General features: G+C 37.9%; 1 protein-coding gene across 2 annotated transcripts in view; it reads right to left on the bottom strand.

Moving 5' to 3' along the window:
• The window catches only part of Pcsk1 (proprotein convertase subtilisin/kexin type 1), a 44,091-nt gene that overhangs the window by 5,398 nt on the left and 13,332 nt on the right, over positions 1-25,361 (bottom strand). For both annotated transcript variants that reach the window (XM_042690876.1, XM_042690877.1), the window contains exons 6-12: positions 20,435-20,523; positions 17,294-17,466; positions 14,918-15,130; positions 12,542-12,642; positions 3,942-4,175; positions 2,478-2,635; positions 1,104-1,237 (exon numbers count right to left, since the gene is read on the bottom strand). In XM_042690876.1, coding sequence (XP_042546810.1) covers positions 1,104-1,237; positions 2,478-2,635; positions 3,942-4,175; positions 12,542-12,642; positions 14,918-15,130; positions 17,294-17,466; positions 20,435-20,523 — 1,102 coding nt within the window. The remainder of the gene's footprint in view (positions 1-1,103; positions 1,238-2,477; positions 2,636-3,941; positions 4,176-12,541; positions 12,643-14,917; positions 15,131-17,293; positions 17,467-20,434; positions 20,524-25,361) is intronic.

Raw genomic sequence — 25,361 nt, 5'->3', positions numbered from 1 at the left:
TTTTTATTTCTAAACAACAATTTTAGCCATCTTTAGATGAAGAAAAACTTGTTCTCATTGGAAAAAATCAGGTAACAATGACTATATAATTTTCTGATATCTTTTAGAATTTAAAGCAATTCCTTTTCAAAAGTTTTCTAGACACTGAAATCTGCTCTGTCAATATTTATTACAATTTTATCTCAAAGCAATTAGAGGTTAAAAAAACTGATGAAGAATTCACAGGTGAAGCACTGTTCATTTATATTCTTTACCTACAGAGAAGATAAATGTTGGAGAAATTATGCAAAAATAACTAATTCAACTATATTTATCTTTTTTTTTAGATATTCTGGCTCTGTTCTTTCATTATTGTGACTAAGTATTAAAATTATGAAAACATAAATAGTATTAGTACAGGTAGAGAATCTTTTACTTAAACATCTGGGATAGTGTTTCAAAATTCCAAGTTGCTCCTAATTTATAAATTTGTATGAGCTGAGCATCCCTAATCCAAAAATTTAAAAATATATCAGGAATACTCAAAAAAGGTTTTAGATTTTTATCATGACGGAGCCTGGAAAAAAGTCATATTTTAAAACATAACTTACACCAGGTGTCATGGCTCATGCCTGTAAGCCTAGCTACTCAAGAGGCTGAGATTTGAGAATCATGGTTAAAAGAAAGTCCATGAGACTCTTATTTCCAATAAACCACTAGAAAACTGGAAGTGGCTCTGTTGCTCAAGTTGTAGAGCGCTCACCTTGAATGAATTGCTGAGGGATAACGCCCAGGCCCAGAGTTCAACCCCACAACCGACAAAAATAAAATAAAATAAATAAAAGATACCTTGCATAATATTAAACTACTTTTTTTTAAGTGCTGACACTGGGGCTTGAACTTAGGGCCTACGTGCTGCCCTTAGTTTTTTGCACAAGGCTGCCACTCTACCATTTGAGCCACACTTCTATTAGGTGGGCAGGGCTCTACACACTATGCTATTAGTTCTACTAAAGAGTAGTAAAACTCTCTATGGTTCTGATTAATGATAATACAAACTGTAAAAGTGCTTTACAGTGTGGAAAAGTGAGCTCATGTTTCCTCAACCTTTTCTTAGTTCTTACCATGTCTGTAATTCTCAAAGTCCACGTGCCTATAGGATTCTCTCCCCATGTATGAACAGACATGAAGTCCCAATTCTTAAAGCCATTAGGAGATGTGTCCCGCTCTCTTTCAGCCAATAGGACAGTGCTAGTTCCTGTTTTCATACAACAAACACAAATCAATCAGTGTCTTAACAACTTTGATAGTAGGATGCACTCTAGCATCTCATAACTAGAAAGGAAAACTAGAAGAGATCAGTCCTTCAATTTTTCCCTTTTAGTATTAAGACAACGATAGAGACATTCACAAGAGAAATGAAAACATTTTGGTCTATAATAGTTAGCATGCTGCCTTGCAATAATAAGTCTTCAGTAATACTGCAGAAAAATAGTAAGGGAACATGTTAAGATTTATTCAGTTAAGACTTGACACTACATTTATGACTAAGATTGAAGAATGGAGTCAAGGATGTGAAGTGCATTTTACTAGCAGAATCATGTTTAAATATAAAAGAAAATCTTGAAAATTTGATAGGTGCTTAAGTCTAAACACTAATGAAGATATAAGAATTAACTTATTTAATTAACTTATTACTTATTTCTTAAGTACTGTTAATAATTTCATCTATTCACTAAAATACACCAATTTATTCATCTCCTAAAAACCAGTAGTTTACTAATTTTTCAAGTCTAAGCCCTCTATATATCAACAAATTTTATTACATTGTAAGTAACAGAGCCTATTTCAAAGATCTAAGAATTAATATACTAAAAGGAAAGCTCAGCTTTCCTCAAATTTTGCCTATAAAAATTTGAATTTAGTCAGCTGAATCCTATCAAAATTTGAAACTGCATTGGGACAATGCCTGGTTGGACTCTAGATTAGTACCTCTCTGTTATTTAAGACCCTATGAGGAAAAGGGCAAATGTTCATATATATTATATAGCCTTACTCATATTATCATGGAGATTTTATTAGTCTCCCTATCTTCTTTTATGGACCAGAATTCTGAATGTCTCAATGGATTCTTTTATATCTTAGATGTACCTGTAGGTTTTGTTCATTATTAATGAGACTAATTTTCACTAACGTGTTACCTAAGGAATAGAAAATGAAAAGTGGGTCAGTGCCACAGGTAATTAAGTATAGTTTGAAGATGCATGACTTCTAAAAAGTTAATTAACATGAATAGGCCACATTCTTTTCTCATTTAAGAGTCCAAGGGAATGAGCAGGACAGAGAAAAACTAACACCAAGAAAAATTAGTGCACTGCTAATATTTGAACACACCTATTAGGAGATTTAGTTGTATAAATAAGCAAGAATAGTCATTGATTTGAAGGCATTGATTTCAAAATTGATAGAGGTTAAAAGAATTTTGTCTGACTGTTTACCAGCAGCTGAAGTAAGGGTGACATGAAGGTCTCCTCTACGCGAATATTCAATTGTTGCTTCCAATTGCACATGCTCCAGGGACTTGATACTGTTTTCTTGACCTTCACAAGCTCTTGTTGGAATTTCAATGATAACTTCTCCATTGGCTTTCAGGGCTCTAAATACCATTAAAGGATCAACTTTGAATAAACTGTACGCAAAGACATCTACATCAGTCTTCACTACATACTCAGCTTGTTGTCCTTCCTGATATGAGTAGAATCCTATTTATGATGAAATATATATCAATTTAATATCTAATAAAATATCAAGAAACACAAATATTTAAATGTCATATTTCTTGCTGGAGAATCAAATTTAGGAGTATTTGTCTTGGATTTGTGAAAAGGGTCGATCATTACAATATCAAAAAGATTCTCTGAAGAAAAACAGATTTTATCCATAAAGACTTACTCCCAAATCTTTCCAGGCTTAGCTATTTTTTTGTGGGTCTTGGGACTTGAGTTCAGAGCCTAGGCACCAAGGCTAGCACTCTACCACTTGAGCCACAGTGCTACTTTCCGCTTTTTCTGTTTATGTGGTACTAAGGAATCAAGTCCAGGACTTCATGAATGCTAGGTGAGCACTCTACAATTAAGCCACATTCCCAGCCCATGGCTTAGCTATTTTGTGTGAGTGAATTTTCAGAAACATAGGATTCCCTCAATTGAAACAAAATATCTATAGCAGATTCTGTTTATATGGTCAGATATGATAAACCAGAGATAGTCTATATAAAAGGAATATGACAAAGGAACTTACAAGGGAGAAAAGTCATGAATCACATAGAAGTAAATGTTCTCGATATAGGGGAACTGGTTAGCAAGAAGTAAATTTCATCAGTCCTAAGACTGAAAAAATAGTATAATATCATTGAGCTGAGAATGAATCTTAAAACTGATGGTTGGGGTGGGGGGTGGGGCAAGGCTGGGAGGGTGGCTCAGTGATAGAGTGCTTGCCTTGCATGCATGAGGCCCAGGGTTCAATTCCTCAACACCACATAAGCAGAAAAACAGTCAAAAGTGGAGCTTTGGCTTAAATGGTGGAGCACTAGCCTTGAGCTGAAGAGCTGAGGGATAGCACCCAGGCCCAGAGTTCAGGCCCCATGACCGACAAAAACAAAACAAAACAAAAACTGATGGTTGAGCAATGATCTTCCTAAGTGGTACATAAAACATGGTGCATTCTTAATTTTCTGTGGTAGGTAGTCTGTAAGAAAAGCATAAAAATATGCTAACGGAGTTCATTGCTCTGGTCTTTCCATGGTCTTCATAGAGAGCCACAGAGGACACTGGAAAACTCTATCTCCACTTACTTAAAAGAAGGGTAGATGTGAAAAAGTATAATAATATATAGAGTAACAAGAATCTTTACCAAATTGTGTTCTGGACATATATTCACCTAAAACTCTTGGAAGTACTTACCTGGGCTCAAAGTCATTGTCTTTTACAACACATTCTTTCTTCTCAGGAACACTGGTCCAAGTCCTGGGGTCAGCTAAATCCACAAGAGCTTTGGCATTTAGCAAGCCAAATCCAAACCGACTATTCACCATCAAGCCTGCTCCATTCTTTTTCCAGCCAGGGTTATTGGCCAATGGGTCATACTCAGAGGTCCAAACAACCAAGTGCTGCATATCTCGCCAAGTGAGGTTTGGGCTAGAGGGGAAGGGACACAAAACATCTTGTAGTAACACAATGGCATTTCCTTATAAAAGCAAGTACTAAAAATAAGCGTTTCCATTCAGGGATTATAAAATGCCTTTTGTAACTGTGCTTATTTTAGGGGCTACTGGCATACTTTTTAAAATTTAGAAATCAAAATACAATATGAAAAACTCCCACTCATAATATGTACTATGAGTGTCACTCAATCCTTAGCCTCATAGAAGCATAGACCTTTGCATGTGATTTCTAATTTACATTTAATTGGAAAAAATAAATGGTAACATTTGCTCTATTATGCTATCTTCCAGTCTTAAGCTATCCATGGCTTAGTACATTTAGTGCTATAAACTGACAGACCATGTCTTGGCTTTTTCTTAAATCACATTTTAAAGAAAAAGACTAGCAACCTGAACATTGCCATCTTTCTTCACACAGTCAACTTTACATACATGTGTTCCACATTCTTGGATTTAATCAACTATGGATCAAAAATATTTGAAAAGAAAATATTGCATCTATACTGAATACTTTTCATGTCATGATTCCCTAAACAATACAGTATAACATCGCATTCACATTATCTAAACTATTATAAGTCATCTAGAAATAATTTAAATTATAGGGAGAATTCACCTAAATTGTTTACAAATACTACACCATTTTATATAAGAGATTTCAGCATCTACAGATTTTTATACCTTCAGAAATTCCTGGAACTGAACCTTGGAAGATATTGAAGACTGATCACATTAAAAAAAAAAAAAAAAAAGATAAGAAGCTGAGCGCTGGCAATTCATGCCTGTAATCCTAGCTACTCAGTGGACTGAGATTTGAGAATTGCTGCTTGAAGCCAGAATAAGGAGTGAAGTCTGTGAAACTCTTATCCCCAATGAAGTAGCAAAATGTAGGAAGCGGCACCGTGGCTCATGGTGGTACAGCACCAGACTTAAGCAAAACAGCTACAGGATAGCACCCAGATCCTGAGTACACACCCAATATTAGCACAAGTGCATGAATGCAGGTTAGTGCACATATATACAAAGAAACTACATGAGCTTATATTTACAAGGAACAAAAATTGTAGGTATATGTAAGATTTTTTCTTCCTACTAAAGATGATTACAATCCATTTTTTTAGTATTTGTATTTGTTTATTGTTATGTTCATGACAATAAATTATTTTATATATCACAGTCTGCTCTACTGGTACAGAGAGGCAACAAGGAATAAATATGGTGACAGAATAATAAGGACCACAAGAAGAAATGCCACCAAGTGGAGTTTAGCATTTGGGTAGTGAGGATCCTTGAGGATGTCTGAGCAAGGAAATGGTAAAATCAAAACTTTTGGTAAGATTAGTTTGGCAATAATATGAATAAATTGGAAATGCAAAGGATTGTTGGATTTATTATACACCAATCTCAATTTTCCCCACAGACTCTTCTATTGCTAAACATTCTCTTAACCGTAGCATGATCACCTACTGAGCAAATTCACTTGTTTTGTCTATTGTCTGTTACTCTAGCTAGGATTTAACATGAGAAGGGGTGAAAACTTTATTTTGTGTTCCCTGTGTGCCAAACACTCAGAAGAATGCTAGGCACAAGAGTGTATGCTGGATAAACTTGGTTAGTTTGAATGATCAAACGAATGTGTCTACATTAAATAGCCTGCTATAATTTCAAATGTTATGGCTACAAGCAATTAGATTGTTTCCAGACCTCAAGCTTTTTCTTCCATTGGAGACCTACATTGTTTCCCTGGAGCATTGTTATAAGTCATAATGCCCTAGAGGCTACTCCATAAGGTTCCTATCTTACTACAGGACTGTAGAACAATCATCAGGGGGGTCTGGCTCAATTTGCTGCTCTCCAGAGCCAGTAACATCCCCCAAACAATAATACCCTGGTAACCAAAAAAAGACAATGCATACTTCTAAATATTGAGAAGTTAAGCTCCTGCTTAAAAATCACTGTTTTTTTTTTTTCTGGCCTGACCAAAGACAATTATAAAGACTTCCCTTTCACTAAACATCATCTTATATGGTCACATGTACATAGCTTTTGATCTCTTCTGCTTGTCCTACACATATACTAGTTATTGCAAATCAGGGAAACCATAGGACCTATGTTTCTTAGGGCCTGGCTTACTTTCTTTAATATAATTTTTTCCAAGTCTTTCCATTTGCTAACAAATGGGGCGATGTCATTCTTTCTAATGTTAAGCGAAATAAACCCCAAGATAGGGACACAAGCGTTTTTTTTTTCTTTTTTGCTATTGTTTTTAATGTACTTATAGTGTACTGTGTGATTTTTTTGTGTCTTTTATATGTTCTTTCCCCATGGTATAACCCCTGTTTTCACTGTATTTGATTCCGATGTCTTGCATCTTGTATATACATTTTTCTAATTTGGGGAGGGGAAGGGAAATAACAAAATGCTGAAATAAGGGTACAGGTTGGCCCATTGTAACAATGAGATATACAAGACACTATGTTGAAAATGAACTTTACAACATGGAGGGGGGTTGGGGTTGGGGAGGTGGGGAAGGAAGGGATGGTAGGAAAAAAACAAAGGAGGGTGTAACAAGACAGGAAATGTACTCATTACCTTACTTGTGTAACTGTAACTCCTCTGTACAGTATTTTTACAATAAAAAATATAAAATAATAATAATGATAAAAGTAGAAAAAAAGACTTTCTTTGGGAGCTGGGAAGGTGGCTCAGTGGTAGAGCGCTTGCCTTGCATGCATGAGGCCCTGGGCTCGATTCCTTAGCACCACATAAGCAAAAAAGAAAAAAGCCAGAAGTGGCGCTGTGGTAGAGCGCTAGCCTTGAGCTGAAGAGCTGAGGGACAGAGCCCAGGCCCAGAGTTCAGGCCCCACGACCGCACCCCCCAAAAAAATAAATAAATAAAAAGACTTTCTTTGGTAGGCCATGTGGTTAAACCTGCTGCTAGCAGGAGATTCAATACATAGTTTTTGTATGTGTCTCTGAAGGGAGTTTAATTCAAGGCTACATGCCCTCAGGGCTCTAGTGCTCTTTGTGTAGAAGTCTAACACTTTCTGGTGAAAGCCTTTGTTTTTAGGTCACTTAGCCTGAGGCTAACTTCCACGGTTCCCAAAGGTGGAAGTTTACTTTAAACACCTCTGTGAAAGCTTCTTAAGAAGGCCGGGGGAAGTCCTTGAAAATACTTTTCCCCACTCAAACTCAGTAACCTGTACTTGTCTACTGCTATCTTCCCTCAAGCCCTCTCGCTATATACAACACAGGGTCCAGACAAATATTGGAGCCTCTTGTTTGGGGTTCCCTCAACAGTAAGCCCATGCCCATTCTGGCCCATCTGACTGCGGAGCTGTTCTGCTGTACGAAATGAAACCCGACTAGTCCATGTTTTCTCTTGTTTGATAATCTGGCTTTTGCCACAGCAATAGGTGATGAAATTTTAACTCTTTCATTTTAGTTTGCTGTTTTAAATAGGAACGCCAATGTCTGGTGGTTTGCATACTCTTATTCAGCCAAACTGATTTATGCAAAACATAGCATTTAACTCCTGAGAATGACTGTGCCAGCTCAGTGATTCTGTGCAGGTGGTTTACCTGCACATCGTCACCTGTAAGTAATGGAAAGTCCTGAGCCCCTCCACAGTCTTACTGATGAAAATATTTGAAGATAGGACATTTTAAAATAATTATATTTTAAAAATATAAAGCCTATCCAGTTCTGTATTACAGCAAAAAGGGGGGTTTTAAAAATAAAGATAATGAACATATAAACAATTAAGATAATCATGTCATTTCAAATCATGAGGTTATAGTAGGAAGCAATAGAAAGCACAATACATTGTATTCTACTTCTAAAGAACTGTGCACTGTGACTCTGACAGCCGATGGTTATTCATCTCTAATGTAGAGTGTTAAAAAATGACAATTCCTAGAATTCCTAAGTATCCAGATCTTCTTCTATATGTCTAATAGTACAAATCTCTGTCTGTCTCTCTCTCTTTTTTTTTTTTGGTCGGTCATTGGGCTTGAACTCTGGGCTTGGACCCTGTCCCTCAGCTCTTCAACTCAAGGTTCAACTCTACCACTTGAGCCACAGCACCACTTCTGGTTTTCTGGTGGTTAATTGGAAATAAGAGTCTCATGGACTTTCTTGCCCAGACTGGCTTCCAACCACAATCCTCAGATCTCAGCCTTTTGAGTAGATAGCATTACAGGTGTGAGCCACTGGCTCCCAGCTATAAATATCTCTTTGTACTTCTTGTTTCTTTGTCAAGGATTCCACATTCAGGCATGATTAGCTACTAGAGCAGAAACGGCAGTTTTCTCAAGGTAGATACTTATTCTGTCCATGAAGCATTTTATTGAAATGCGTGTTTCTCTAAATTTTTTTAGAGGAGTTTTGAATAAAAACTTCCATCAGTGTGATCAACAAAAATGTTTTCCACAGGGATCACCAGTGTGGGTAGAGACGTAGAAGAGGGATGGGGGTGGTTAAGGGTATTCAGAGGGCATATGGTTGGGTACTAGCAACCACAGTAATTGTACACAACATGTTGGCTTTATGTATTTCTATAGTAGAGCGTTTATTTTATATTTAGTTGTAGTTATTATAATGTTCTTAATTTTTTATCTAGCCTTGGAAAAATACTTATGGAACATCATTGTCACACAATGAGGAAAATTACTTTCTTAGCTGGGTTATTTCTCATTTATGTTCTTGCAGCCCATAGATGTAAAGGCTCTGCTAACAATAGTGCAACTCATTCTGACAGCCTTCCCTTGTTAATTAGTGTGCAACAGCATCCACAATAATTAAAAAATTTAAACTGCATTGCACTGCTAATCAAAAATGTGTTAATAGAAAATAAGCTTAGTGGGATTAAACATGGAAGTAAAGCTTTGATTATAATTAGAAGTGAGGTAGGTAGTCGGGAGACAAAATTCTACAGTGAAAGTTCTTAGGAACATTCTAGTTTGGCTTCTAATTTTATCTACATGGGTCCTGAGGTTGAAGGTTTACTAACTTTTGACTTTTCAAAATTTCATAACCCATATGGATTTTTGTTATAATTTTCCCCCCAAAGCCTTCATGAAACATTGAAAGTTCATTTCTTTTTCTCCAGACTTTAATAAAAAATGAAGATAGGGTCAGCTGTTTGCTTAACAGCTCTAAAGGTATGAAGAAATTCAATGGTTCACTTCAGAATTTTTCTCCTTTATTAAAAATTATTCTGATTCTTTTGATCTTGGCTCTGAAGATTGAAGCTATTGTCTGCCAGCTTTCTTAGATGTATTCACTACATACTAATGATGGTGCTACAGGGACTTATGAAAAGAATTTTCTTCTCTTAGTTTTATTTCTCTCCAGGATTTGCCTGTTAAGTGCCCTTATGGATAGCTTCACAATCACAGCTGGATAAAATTGTAGGAAATATACTTTCTTATAGCAGTTCTCAAAGTTTTGATTAAAAGTACTAGCATTAAACTACCTGAGATGATTGCTAAAAATGGGGTATCCTGGGATGCATACCAGAAACTTCAGGATCTGCATTGCTAGCAGTAGAAACTGGGAATCAGCATGATAAATAAACTTCCCTGGTGTTAATTACATGCACTGGTATTCAAGGTGTCCTAGAAAAAGAAAGCATTCCTCTGTACACATTTCAGCTAGAAACTTTTCTTTTTCCTTTCTTTTCTTCCTTTCTTTCCTCTGGCTATATCACATTCAATGAAACACAGTAAGGGAACTCATGGGTCATGTTCCTTTATAACAGCCTCAATCTTGTTAGCCTTCCTTTATTCGATGGACAACAGGCTTTCACCCAGCATTCTAGTCCCTATCAGGACTTTGGGAGGCAGCATAGTGTAGTTGATAATGGCACAGCTTTGGGGTTAAACAGTCCTGAGTTCAAATCTTTCTGTGAGACCTGGGTTTCATTTCTTACCCTCTTGAAGGTTCAATTGCTTCATTTGTAAAATGTAACTAATAATTTCTATATCATAAGAATGTGAGGATTATATACATACACTGTATGTAAAAGTTAGCATGTCTGGTCTACAGAAAGAACCCGGTAAGTATTGAACGTCATTACTCTTGACATGTTTAGTCAGTCTCTCCATAGTTGTGCCTTGACTGACTGTGCACGTTTTATGTGAGCGATTCTTTCACTATCAAGTTTCTAAGGATAAAGATTTGAATCTGTCATTTGTGTTTTTTGACATAATACTCATTGAATAGGTAACTGAATAGAATTCAGGTTCAGAGAAGCATAACATTGAGAACAGATGTCTCGATAATCAATGTACAATGGCAGGGGAAGATATAAATGTTAAGAAAGATCATGTCTACCTTACTGTGAATGAAATCAAAATGAGGGAAATTAAATTCTTATAATATACACATAGAGGAGCGTAGACTCTTAATGCCTTTTAAATTAAGTGTACTATAAGAATCTGTTAGAACTCACAAGCCATTCCCCAGAAATATTCCATTCACATATCCTTAAGCAACTGTATGTGCATTTAGCAGTAGTGATTCACTGACCCATTGATAACACCCATACATTTTTATAACAGTACAGCTCCTGTTTTTAGGAAGAGTCTATCAGAGAAAAATGAGATTAATGAGGCTGCATCATGCTTCAATAACTTTTTCCTTATATAGAAAGAAGGCTTAAATCCAAAATGCAAGGAAATATGGCAAAGTAAACATAACTCGAGAAACAAAGGACCTCTTCTTAATTTGTCACATCATTTTTAGATGACTCCATGTTCTTGACCTCACATATAGTATATACATGTGCACAACTGAGGGAAGTTAGGAGAAGGGCACAGAATCAGAGGGAAACGGGTGAAAAAATACAGCAGAGGGGCCCATCAGCTGCACTGGACATTGATGAGAGTGAACTAAGCAACTCAAGGGCAGAGATGTGAGGGAGGGAATGAGAGAGAAAGAGGGAACAGCTTACACTAAGCAAAAGGAAAGAAATGTACATATTACCTGATTTGGAAAAAATAGTTGTAGTGTCAAAGTTTGTAGAGTTCATAAACTTTATAGACCAAGATAATATTAATGCGCCTTGTGAAGGTTAAAATGTGTTTGTAACTTTAGCTAAATATCACTATCCCACAATACTATGAAGTTTGTGAAATTTATGTATCATCACTTAATCTCAATAAAGAAAAAAACAGAAAACAAAAAAGCAGGTATAAAAAAAGAAGACTTACAGCTTTAGAAACAGTGGAGTAAATTTATTTATTTATTTATTTATTTAATTTATTTATTCTAATACTGGACTCAGGTAGATATTCTACCATTTGAGCCATAATTCTAGCCCAACCCTTGTTTCTACTGATTGCTTTCATGGTAGGGTCTTGCTCTATGCCCAGGATAAGCATGGGCTATGAACCTACTTCGATTCTCCCATGTGACTAAGTATGACAGGTGCACACCATTGCACTCAGCCACTGTGTTTCCCTGGAAGTTGGAGAAACAGGTGCATGTCAGGGACCAAGCCATTGGATGAGATGGAGACCCATAAACTTTTTGTGCTGCAACTGTCCTAAAAATGCAATACCCTAATCTCTGCTTCACAAATAGCTACGATTGCAGGCTTGAGACATCATGGCCAGAAAATTGTCAGTTCTTATGTGAAATTAACGTTACAACTATTTTGGCTATGCAGGTAAATATTACATATTGGTCAGTAGTCAAAAATAGTCAAGGCCTGGCTAATTATATTTTCATGCATTTCACAGGTGTTGAGTTGAGAAGAAAGGCTCTAGACTTTCAATTTTAAGAATAGCTTTCCCTTAACATCTCTCTGTGGCTATGGTCTGGGATCATAAGTACCATAATCTTGCATCTCATCTTGATATGTCTCAGAACTCTGACCCATCTCCATGGGGAGTTCCAGAGTCCTCAGAACTGCACTAGAACTGCAAATACTACCCATAGGAAATTATTTTGGACAAATTTCTTCCTGATAGGAATGCCTTGTAGCTTATTGGGAAGAGGACTAGGAGAAGAATCTGAATTTTTGAAGCCTAAGGAATGTTGACTTAGACAGGAGAAAGTAATTTTAATGTATTGTTAGGTGGATTAGTAGATTACAAAATTATATATATACATATATATACATATATATACATATATTCAGGTCCCACATTTTTTGTCTATTGAATCTACATTGACAGGTTAAGAATGGTTATCGCTAAGAGGCAGAGAGTTTGCCTTGTTTTGTGCAGTTTTCCAACTGTTCTCCAGTAACCACCTATTTGGAAAATAAGGTATGCTACTAGAAAGAAGAAATAGTGTCAGCGAAAAGGTGATGAACAGCTTTCTGGAACTTACTTTGCTTCCAAAGCCAGAGCAAAGATGCCAGCAGCCAGGGGTGCAGAGGCCGAGGTGCCTGTGTGGGTCTCAGTGCAGTCATTGTGCAGGTCAGCACTTGTCTGGATGGCATCAGGAAGGAGAGAAAGATGGGGACACATGAGGAGGGTGACAGGGTAGCCATACTGAGACCTGCATCTGCTATGAACAGGAAACTCAGCTGATTCGATTCCCCACTTCCTCCTCTAAGCCATGAGCGGATGTTTGCCATCTGCTGATATTTTAGTTCACTTTCCTCTATATGCAACTTGTCTGTAATTCTGGCAGCAAGATGCCTTTTCTGGGGATGAAACACTCCCACTATGAATATTCTCTTCTGTGATTCCCAAACGAAATGCTGTCTATAAAAAAGGAACTATTTCAAAATCCTGTGAATCATACTGGCCCATTAATCATCAGGTCCATTGTGTTTGGTCTGGCAAATTTAGAAATTCTGCCTCATGCAAAATTCCCATTGGCCTTCCCATAGATAATCTGTCTGCCTCTATGGCACAGAGATGTGATCTTTGCCACATGAAATGCTCACACAGATGTTGCTTAGTATAGTTTGCACTCCCTGTTCAGTAGATTGGACAATTAGTAGTGGTTTTCCACATTTTCACTTTGATGGAAATAGTGTGAAAGCATTTTATGCATGATATTACTGCATATAAAGAATTATGTAGAGTAACTCTGAGGTAATGAAGTTACTGAGATGAAGCAAAAAAAGATTTCCAATTAGTCTACATTAAGGACTTTTGAGTGCTGCCGGCTGAACTGACAGTTGGGCGAAAGGACTCCTAACAAGCTGCCCATCCGTGCGGCAGTGCTGTAATTTTTAGCTAGAGATTTCAGTGTGTAGGAGTAAGGTGTAAAAAAACATATTCTATTAGCACCTCCTTTGGCTTCCCACTTAGAGTCATGGATTTCTCACGCTGTAGTGGCTGTGCTCCTCAGAGAGTTGCAGAAGCAAAGATGCCCTTTTTACCTGTTGACGCAAATAAACTCCCAGAGGTGACTATATGAGGAAGACGCTTGCGTAAGGAAAAAAAAAAAGCCATGTGGAACTAGCTGGAACGATCTCAAATAGAATCCACCAGCTGTCTCTTTCAGAGCTGCTTTACCTATGAAGGGATCTTTACAAAGGTAGAAAATCTTCCTCCTGCTCGGGTGCCAGGTAGCACAGATAAGGGGCAGGCTGTGGAATGATGATTCTAGAAATCGTAACAGGCCATTTTCTAAAGGCAGCTCTGGTCACCCAGGGAAATGGAAAGAGCCAGAGGCGTAGAACACAAGTGGGGCAGATGTCTCATCTGCCCCTTTCAAAGGCAGAATGTCACTGTCTGTTATTATTCAAGTAACTGGACATAGAATGTGTTTGTGAGGAGTCTGGCACTTCTAAGTGGAGACACAGCTTTGCTGCCTTCATTAGTTACAGAAACACTCAGAGTTACAGAACAGTGATCCTGTGTGAAGATGGTATTAGTGCTCATCATTATGTTGAAATGCCATGAATGGGAATTGTGTATACATTCCAAGGTAATTATTATGGGGTTTCTGCACATCTAATTGGATTGTAACCTGCTATTTTATTGAGATTCGAATCTACGTAATTTAAGCTATGTGGGGCTTTCTGTGTCCAAGGTTAATTTTGAGGCTTTGGAATTTTTTAATTAGAAGTGCTTCTCTTTGTTCTCAAAGCCTTCATCATCATATCCTTGAAGGGAAATCTAGTAATTTCCCTAGGCATTCTGACTCTCAGAAGTAAGGCCCAGGGCGCAGGTCAGTGCAAATAGGGGCTGCAGGCATTCTCAGAGCATATAAGCTCCCTGAGCTGCCTGCCCAGCTGCTGTGAAGTTCCCATCAGGGGAAATTGAGACTGTTATTTCCCTTCAGGTCATCTGTTCTTTGGAAGCATCACTGGTACAGATACTGTATTTTTATCATTTGCTGAAGGGCGAGTCAGATTCTATCCCTGCTATTAAAGGATCAGTAAGTACAAGGGTGACAAATCCCCTACAACCCCGAAATCTCCTTTTAGCCTGTTTGCAGAGAAGCATCAGACCAGCAGAGAAGCCATTTGGAGACTCTGCCGTATATAATGACAGGTTTGGTGGTTTTTCAGGGCTGAGTTTAAAAAATGAGAGAGGCAAGATCGTCTTGGCAGAAGTGTCATTATCCCTGGAGAGAAAATGTCCCAATATGGGCCAGCCTTTCCAGTGAGTAAGCATCAGTCTCCCTGACTGAAACATTAAGTTGAAGCAAACCAATTCTATCAAAGGTCAGTTTGCAGGATTGTTCTGAACACCAGCCAGGCTTTCCTATCTAGACAGAGATACTTAGACAAATGCAACATACGATTCTCTGGTCGGTATAATCCCCGCTGCTGTAGGAGGTGGCCAGTGTGGAGGAGCACTTCTCAGCATACCAGGGTGAGAGACCTTGCTGGGAAGCACTGCTGATGGAGATGGTGTAGATGCTGTCCGTGTAACCATCGCAGTCACAGTTATCTCCCTGGCGCCCTCCGTTTCCAGAAGCCCAGACAAAGATAGAACCCTTTCCTTGTCTCCCCTAAAGGAAAAACCAGAATAAGTGACATCTATTATCATCTGTTGGGGTCACTGTCAAACCCAAGGAAGTTTCCCATAAATATGTGCACGAGCTTTGCAATTATTAGAGCTTTATCTTTCACCCTACATCTTCTAGCATCAGCGTCAGAAATCTCACTAATCTGAACATTATAAGCTAAGATATTGTGGTCCTGACAGCCTTCCACAATCTGTGCCCTCTATAGGGTGGGGCAGAGCAAGCACTTTTGTCTCTTTTTTTCACTATGCAGATTCAAAATCTAGCCTTTAGCACTTGTTCACAATTTTTGCCACTCTTCCCTTGGCGTCTGACACTGTACTTGAATGTTTGAACTCCCTCTCTTTCTTTCTGCTCCAGTCTTCTGCCTGACTGATAGAATGACAAAATCAGGCATTATTCAGAACTGCTTGGCAGCTGTATTAAAGGAACTTTTCAACTGAATGGAACTCGTCAAGGCCCCTCTTTCTATGATTTTTCAATCTGTGTCCTCCAAAGTTTCTACTTTTGTCTTTGCTTGTAAAGTGCAAGGACTTAGAATCTATGCAAGAATGTAGAGCCAAGTGACAGAATGACAAATGAGGCCCATGTAGAGGGACCGTGTAGAGGAAGGTGACACGTTGTTGTATTGGAGAACGTACTTTCAAAATAGTAGGGAGAAATCTGGGCACTGGTGGCTCATGCCTATAATCCTAGCTCTCAGGAGGCTGAGATCTGAAGATTGAGGTTCAAAGCCAACCTAAGCAAGAAAGTTCATGAGACTCTTATCTCCAATAAGTTGCCAAAAATGCTGGAAGTGGTACTGTGGCTCAAGTGGTAGAGCATGTGCCTTGGGCAAAAGAAGCTCAGGGTCAGCACCCAAGCTCTGAGTTTAAGCCCCAGGACCTGCAAAAAACAAGACACTAAAGCAGCAGAAAAATGAGAAAGGTAGAAGACATAAGAGGTATTCTTAAAGTATCTTAAAAGTTATGGGTCTCTGTTCCATGTTAAACCCAAACAAGGAAGGTCTGTAACCCTGAGCTTCCATTCCTCTGAAGAATGATTTGGCTTTCCAGTTGTGTTTAAAATTGGGAAGATTTTACCAAGAAATTCACCAGCTTATTCAGTGGTACAATGGTTGCTTAGCATATGTGAGGCCCTAGGCTTAATCCCACATGTACATATGTGTGTATAAAATATAAATAAATATGTAAATTATAAACATATACTTTGGGATTATCACATACTTTACAATTTTTTCTGTATATATATATATATATATATATATATATTCTCTCTCTTTCTCCCTCTTTCTCTCTTCCTCTCTCTGGTCTTGATAATGAGACTTGAACTCAGGGCTTTATGCTTTCACTTGTCTTTTTTGATCAAAATTGGAACTCTACCATTTGAGTAGCAACATCTCCACTTCCAGCTTTTTGTTAGTTAATTGAAGATAAGAGTTCTTATAAACTTTTCTGACTGGGATGGCTTTGAACCATGATCCTTGGCCTTCAGCCTCCCAAGTACCCAAAATTAGAGGTATAAGCCATGAGTGCGTTTCATTCTCTCTCTCTCTCTCTCTCTGTCTCTCTCTCTCTCTCTCTGTCTCTCTCTCTCCCTCTCTGTCTCTCTCTCTCCATCTCTCCATCTCTCTCTTTGTTTGTAATGTTGAGTGCTGAATCTAGAGCCTCAGACTTACTAGGCAAACCACAGTTCTATCATGAACACTCCAGCTTTGTGCACTTATTAAACACTGTGAACTACCTATAAGTTACTATGAAAAGAGATGCAGAGTCTTCCTTCCTAGTAGGAAGGACTGCATATCAATGTTAATTAAACAAAAAGTCTAAGAAGAGGGCTGGGAAGGTGGCTCAGTGGTAGACTGCTTGCCTTGCATGCATGAGGCCCTGGGTTCGACTCCTTGGAACCACATAAGCAGAAAAAGCTGGAAGTGGCACTGTGGCTCAAGTGGTACAAAACTAGCCATGAGCTGAAGAGCTGAAGAACAGTGCCCAGGCCAAGAGTTTAGGCCCCACGACAGACAAAAAAAAAGTTTAAGAAGAGTCTTTAATAAAGGTGAGAAGAAAAGGATTTTACCATCATTTCCTTCCCATGTAGCCTAAGTTTTTTCCCTTCTTTTCATGTGTGAGTCTGTGTTAAGCATATTACCTGTTTGACACCATACTCAAAAGCTTTTTGGGCTAGTCTACCAGGCCCCTCCACAGTTTTCCCATCATCATTAGGGCCCCAGCTTGCACTGTAAATATCCACGTGTCCAGGGTTGAATCCAATTGAACTGGCCTCAATAGCATCCGTCACGATGCCATCCAGCATTCTGATGCCTGAGCAAAGCAAAGAAACAAACACAAAGGCTGATATCAGTGTGGACTTACAGAAAAGCAGATTTCTCTTTATTATTATTTTTAAAGAACTAAAAAGTGTCAAAATCAGTTTCTGTCTAGAATGAGGGTAGTAATGGAGAGGGGAAATTGTAAAGGAGGGTGAATACTGTAGAAATACTTTTAGTACCTTATGAAAAAGAAACAACAGAGCTTGCAGGTAGTAGTTTTGGAAAGAGAGAAGGAGGGAGAATGGTGGAGAAGTTGAGTCTGATGAAGATACAGTGCACACATCTATGGACATGTCAAGATGAAATATTGTTGTACAATGAATTAATATCGATAAGCATGTTTACAGTAAAGTACATACTGAGCACTAAAAGAAAAACAAATCAAGATAACCTCTGGATGTTTTCAATGCCTGTGACCCAGCTACCCAGCCCAGAAGGGAAGGGAAGTCAGTGACCCTGCAAACTTCACTACCTGCCCTTTAGAGATGATATCATGCATTGTGTAGCAGCTGTGCAGTCTTTGTTCCCTTGCTTGTTTGTTTGTCAAGGCTCTGTTCCCAGTAAAACCCCTGAGGTTGAAAGCAAGTAGTATCCTTGAGGGAGAGGAAGTGGCTATGGTTGCCAATCAATTATAAATATCTTCCTTTCCTCCCTCCCTCCCTCTCTGACCCAACATAATAATAGAAAAGCTTTCAGAGAAAAAAAGAAATCAAACAGCCTTCCCTCAATGCACCTGCTCATGACTGTGTTACAAATGGCCGTGGCCATACAAGTACCCTGATGGGAAACTGTGCAGCTTGAAAAGATCCATTCCATAATAGGAAACTAACAAATAGGGAAAGAACTCTTGTTTCTAAGCACTGATTAAAAATAACCCAGAGGCCATTCTTTTATGTGTTTGCTAAGAAACATTTTCAGGGAATATGCTTCCTTTTCTTCTAAGTAATCTCAAGGATGAAATCATTGCCACAGACTTCACTCCGGTGGGGGAATCATTTTTCATCAGGAGAAGGTGGACATGGTAGCTCTTTGTGTTTTCCAACACGCTGTCACCTATCATCAGACTCATGAATTCAAGAGCCAGAAAGGGAAAAGCAATTTGGACAGTACAGGCAGATACCTGGTTATTCCTAGCTTCAGGCTAATAGAGCAATAGAGTGTACAACCTCAGATTTCCATGCTACTATTTACTATGGAGCAAAGGTAAATAAACATATAATTGACATGTTTAGTGTAAGTCTTGTGGTTTTTTTCTTAAGAATTGCATTTGGATGAAAAAAATTAGGTCTCCTTTTTATAGCTTTGTAATCTAAACCAAGACTCTTAACTTCTCTATGCCTCAGTTTCTTCAACTGTAAAATGCAGATAACTCAGATGCATTTAGGCTACTTTACATAGAGCTATTATGCCACAGGCATGACACATATGAACTCATCTACCTTTAAGACCATTGATGTAGGTGATATAATTTGCTGCGTTTTGGCCAGAAATTCACTGTGATTTGCCCAAGACCACCTTGCTTAGAATAGGAAACCTGGATTTGAACCCTTAAACTCTGGCACCCACTCTATCCTACTTCTGCATTATGTTGCTGGTAATAGGTGCCTAATAAATAAAAATAATTGTTTATATTGATGCAAGATCATCCAAGGATGGAAAAATGAAAAAAAATAGGAGGCTTAAGGTCACAAGTGTTGTGCTTCAGTTCCACACTCAGTAGGTTCTATTATTTTAATTTTTTTTTGCTCGATTCTTCTTCAGAATGAAGGACCAGATGATTCCCTTAAAATTTTAGAAGTAAATTCTTTACCTACTCAATCACATATTTTTTACTTCTGCTTTCAATTTCTTTAGATTAGCACAGTGATTTGAAGATGCCAATGTGAAAGAAATTAGGAATGTTACTTAAAATCTAAGAGCCTAGTACTTTAGTAGAAGTATGTATATTATCTATCTATCTATCTATCTATCTATCTATCTATCTATCTATCTATCTATCAACCTATGAACCTTCTTCCTATCTATCATCTCTGCCTGTCCATCTACCCATATACCAGGATGTATATTTATTTGGTTTCTAACCAAATTCGGGTTTGTTCTATATAGACTTTAATCAGATTTTACTGTAACAACATGCTTTATAAATAATTTTTTTGTGGTTATAGATTTTGAAAATCAAACAAAGTTCAAAATGCATTATGTGAAAGCTTGAAGGAGAGAAAGGAGACAATTTTCATCTTCTCTGTTCATGCTTAAAACCACTCTCCACTCTTCCTCACTCTCTACCCCTCAACATTGGAACATTAACTTCATCAATAAGTTTCCCTGCCTTCCCACTGGATTCAGCCAGCTGGAGACACCAGAAGGATGGAAGGAGTGAGAGCCAGATGAGGTCTAATTCCCCTAGATCCTTACTGTCCAGAAGCAGCTCTGAGGTTGTTCAAGACCATAACTCCTATCCACTGGCTCTTTCTATGGCAACAGTTTTCTCTCTCTACTTCCCACCCAGTTCTCTCTTTAATCATTTGAGCCTAAACGGTGATAGCATTTTCTAATATTCATTAGTCCCTTGTTGGTTTCTTCTAACTCATGTAAATTTATTTCTTTATTAAATATCCTCAATTACTGTATTGGGATGAAAGGTAACCTTTGGCTACTTAATATAACAAGAATGTATGTAAAATTTCTTGGTGAAGCTATTCTTTGCTAAAAAAATGATGCACTGCTACTGCTAGGAAAAGCTGCCTAAATTTACCCCCTCCTTCTGGTCTCTTAGCAAGCACTCAAAAACTTTCCTTCCTAAATCAGAACATAGAGAAAATTCGACTTCATTCAAATGCTATTCAAGATTTCCATTATTTTCCCTGTAAAGATATATAGGCTATATTCAGCTATCCATTTTCTAGGAATCCAGAGCCACTGATTTGCTTGCAAACCATAGCAACAACCCCCTGCTTTACCTCCAACTTTGGAATTGTATGCAATGCCAACTCCACATTTGTGATTATTTGCTTGCATGGCAATTTCGCCCGCACATCTGGTCCCGTGTCTAAAAATTAAAAAGAATTATAAAACATAAATATGAGTAAATATTTACTATACAGATAAGTATGTGAGTTTTACATGTGAATCCATTCACTTTTTATCAACCTTACTGTTGATAAAAAGTTAATAGATTTACACTAGAATTACATTATTTTTGCCAGTACTGGATTAAAGCCAAGGACTTACACTTGGAAAGCAGGCAGACCATACTTCCAACCCTTTTGGACTTGGTCATTTTCAAGGTAGGTTCTCAATTTATGCCCAAGTCGCCTGGGCTGAGATCCACCTACTTGTGCTTCCTCATATGCTGATGATCATAGGTACATACCCCCAAGCCCAGCCATTGTGCTTCTCCTTCCTGTGCCTGGATACCAGACACATGTCACCTCGCACAGCTATTGAATGAGATGGCATCTTGAGAACTTTTATGTCCAGGCTGGCCCCAATCACAATCCCTGTATATCCACCTTTCACATTGCTAGGAGTGCAGCTTTGAGCCACCATGGCTGGTCAAAATTTGTTTAGACAAAGGGAACATATATTTAGGCCAAAATACGTGAGTTCAAATTCTGGTTTCTGCCACTAATTGCTGGTGTGACCTTGAGTAGTTGTGAAAATCCCATGATCAAGCATTTAAGATTGGATATTAGATTTAAGATTAAGATATTAGGAACCCAATAAGTGTTAGCTATTGACAGGATGGTGAGAACTTTGACGCTCTTGATCAATGTTGCAGACATTTTGCTTCTTATTCCATGGATATGAAGTGATTCCTCCCTAATGTTGTCTTGAACAATTACTGGACCAGCATTATGGGAATATGGTAGAACAGAATCCCTTGTAAGCCTCTGTCACCTATTCTAACCAAATATCACACTAAATCTTATCAGAATTTTCTGATCACAAGATGAACATGAGATTTTCTCAGGACACTGCAGACTAATTGGAAAACAGAGCACCCTCAAACTCTGGCTGAGGCAGTTTGCAACTGGGCAAAGAGCCTAAGTGATTATTTAGAGTATTTGGTAGAAGAACTCTATCTCTAAGATATGCAAGATCCCATCATTAATGTATCTGTTCTGATATTGTAGGGATAATAATTGTCTGTTCCAATACCAGCCTGACTCAGAAAGACTAATTTGCTGAGGGAATATTAATATGAATCCATTTCATGAACTCAATCTAATGCAGAAGGTAGAAGCACCTGGGGATGATGTGAAGGCAGCTGGTGACTTAAAGGATCCATTGATTTCATAGTCAGACATAGACATAAAGGAAGGAAGGATTATCTCTCAGAAACACCACCCAGCTACTTTTAACAGTATGACTAGAATTGTTTATTAACTCAGAATATTATATATAATATACAATATATATATATATATAATATTCCAAATATTCTGTCTCAAACTTTCCCTGAAATGTATGCTCAGAAGTACCACTGTTTATACTTCTATTTGTACATGATGGGGACAGGACCTAGGATAGTAAAAGAATCCAGTACAAGTCTCCAGCCTAAACAGACTTGAAAACATCTTCAACACTGCCTCTGTCAACAACAAAGAGATGTAATATGACACCACCTATTATGTATCTGTGTTTATACACTGGGAATTGACTTTCTTAGTGAAAATTGTAGTCAGATCATACTACAAACACAGCTTGATTTCTCTCTCCTGTTATTCTCACTTCCCACAGTCATACACTGACAAAAGGGAAGATCTTATCAAAGTGTTTCCATGTCATCCTTCACAGACCCACAGATCTTTTTCTTTGCTATGTCAGGCACTGAGATAAGACATCTCTCTATTAACTTAGAACAAAGGTGGCGATTGGCATTTAAATAAACCAATTTTTAAAAACCCCAGTGCATAATACAGTTTAAAGACTGCTATTATTCTGGCTAAAATATCCTGATCACACATGGTATTGAGCATACAATAATCTGTAATTGGTGTTAAAATCTTGAATAAAGACTCATGCTAGTTTAATAGTAAGTTTTATGATTAAATGATTCTTTTGATTTGTAGAGAAACATTCAAATCTGGCTTCTACTAGTTTCATTTACATAGTAATAAAGGACATTGGAAATAGAGATAATTTGAAGAGATAATCTCCTTGGAATTGGGAGGTAATAGATCTCAAATTGCTAGAAAGGCCAACAAAATGGGACCATTCTTCTGCCCGACTTAGGGGATTTGTGTCTGACAACACACTAGAAGAGCAACTCTTTGTTACTGTATCTTCTGATAAATGATAGAGATGCTATCTTTATGGCTGATAGTCAAGAGGGCTCTGAATTAGCTGAGAAAATTGACTTGTCATTGTTGCTTCTTTTCCTCTCAAATGATTCTGTTCTTGTGCTGATTTTTCATTGAAATAAGGTTTCTCAGCAGCACTACTCGGTGGATCATCATTATCACCCCTGTTATTGTCATTATTATAATCATTATCTCCTCAGCAAACATTTAACTTTTTATTGTATCAAGCAGTGTCCATTACAAAAGATATGTGTGTGAAAACACATGTAATCCCCATAATAACACAATTTAGTTGACTACCCTTTATTAAAACATTAAAACCAAAGCACAAAGTTGTTAAATTGTTCAGTCATTTGAGTATAAGTAGAAGATCTAAGATTTGATCTAACTTGTCTCTGAAGTCTGTTCTTATCTATTGAGGTATATCCTCCATGCCATGTGCTAGGTCTATAGCAGTGAATGCTCTGGAACCTCAGACTTTTCTGGCATAAAATAAATATTATCTAAGGTGTTTGGGAGCTCTTTAAACTGGAGAAAATGTATCTATTATAAAGGTGCTATGAATTTCCTCCCTATGTAGAGGTAGGAAGAGAAGAAGTTCTGTTTTAATTTGTATCTGGAATATCCTCTAAAGGCCCATGTTGTCCCCAGCTTGGCACTACTGGAAGGCGGTGAAACCCTGAAGAGGCGGAACCTACTGGGAGCTTTGCGGTGATTGGTGGCATGTCAATCCCGTCTAAAAATGATTGTAGGACATAGGTCTCTTCTGTCTTTGCCACCATGAGATACACACTTCTGTCATGCTGTACTGTCATAAGTCAAACAGCAACACAGCTCTCTGGCTATGGACTCAAACTTCAAACACTGTGAATTAGTTTTTTAAAGGTAATTTGTTTTAGATATTTGACAAAGATGTGAAGCTAAACACAAGGTCTTAAGTCTTCTTTCTCATAATCAGAGGAATTTTAGAGTAGCTTTCTATCGACTATTCACCAGCTTTGCAGTCACTACAAAAGTTAGCATCTATATTGGCCCCTGTCTGCCTAAGAAGGAGATACACGGCCTATCAGAGAGGATGTCACCTCTAAATTAGTTCTGGTAGCTTCAAGTAGACACCCCTCTCCGGACCTTCATGTCTTAACAAGAAGATTGAAATAAAAATTATAAGAAATTTTACAATTTAATAATTCTAAGAAAGTGGCTCCTCTTTTCTAAGCACTATTATTGACTATTTCCACAGGAAGTTTCTTTCAGAAATGTTGGCAGCACACACCTTATCTCCCAGTCTAGGGGACAAAAATAGTAGAGACAGAGAGGGGAGGTTTCCCTATCACTCTCTCTTTCTCTCACTCTCTCTCATATACATTATATATATATATATATATATATGAGAGACAGATCTACATCTATATCTATATATAAAACCAGCAGACAGCTGCTTCCTAGATTAACATTACAAGGCTGGACTTCAAATGAGCAGATGCTCCTGAAAAGCTTACCCAGTCCTCACCTGGAAATATGGTTTAAAGTGTGTCTAAGACACTCTATTTTGCTTTATCAGAAGTATTGTGGTTGGAATTTTACTCTAAACCTGGAAGGGTTAAAAGTACCAAGAGGAGCAGTAATTTTTAACCTCTCCACAGGGCCTGACCATTCTCTCCAAATAAACACATGCCCAGAAGATGAGGCCTAGTCCATATGTCCTAGCCTCTCTTCTAGGGTTATGCTGGATTTCTGAAAAGGGAACAACCCAAGGCAAGAAATATGTCTGTTAGTAATACTGTACCAAGAGAGGAGAAGGATTGGAAGATAGTGGGACAAATGTGACTGACTCAATTTTGTTAATAATGCAAGAGATTACTAAGGAAGCATTTCATGTTTCATGTACCAAGAATTTTGTTTTTTACTGTTTCGTTCTTTCTAGCGCCACTTACAGCAAACAAGCCCTGACTTTGACTTTGGATTTAATCTATTTTGGTGCAAATACCTTCTGGGTAGAAAAAAATGAAGAGGAAAGTGTAAATTGTACAGTTGGGTTCTATGTGAAATGTCAGCACAAAAACCATGTCTTTGGGCCTCCCAAAGACTACAATGGAACAATGATAATCTGATAGTAAGATGTCTTCCTCTTTTTCTTTCCTTGGCTTTGCACCCAGTAGGAACTGGAAAAGGTAACTAACCGCTTCAACATCATGTCGATTGGGTTGGACTTAGAGGTTTAGCCCCGGCTGCCCTATCTCAACTGTTGTCTGCCTTGTTTTGCTAGAGGAACTGGCTAGTAATTGCAACCACCATAGAAATTTGTGGGAATTTTTTCATGGGTATTTCTTCATATTTCTTTTAATGATTAACATAGTCAATGATTCATGGTGAAACTGGGGTGGGGTGGGAGAAGAGTATAAGCTAGGGCTCAAAGTTTATAACTACAATGCCATAAACATGTTTTACAGCTCTGTAAGTACTCCGTAACATTCCATAATGTGAGGAGAGCTTAATAGTAAGATATCTATTTAAAATGTGGTCTCTAAACCAACAGAACTTTCATATTCTGCATTAAAAGCAACAGCATATGCAGCACAGG

This window comes from Dipodomys spectabilis, unplaced genomic scaffold (genome assembly GCF_019054845.1).
Source record: "Dipodomys spectabilis isolate Male_0828 unplaced genomic scaffold, ASM1905484v1 ptg000140l, whole genome shotgun sequence".
NCBI lineage: Eukaryota > Metazoa > Chordata > Mammalia > Rodentia > Heteromyidae > Dipodomys > Dipodomys spectabilis.
Note: the sequence above shows the minus strand (reverse complement) of the source record. Positions and strands in the feature narration are given on the sequence as shown.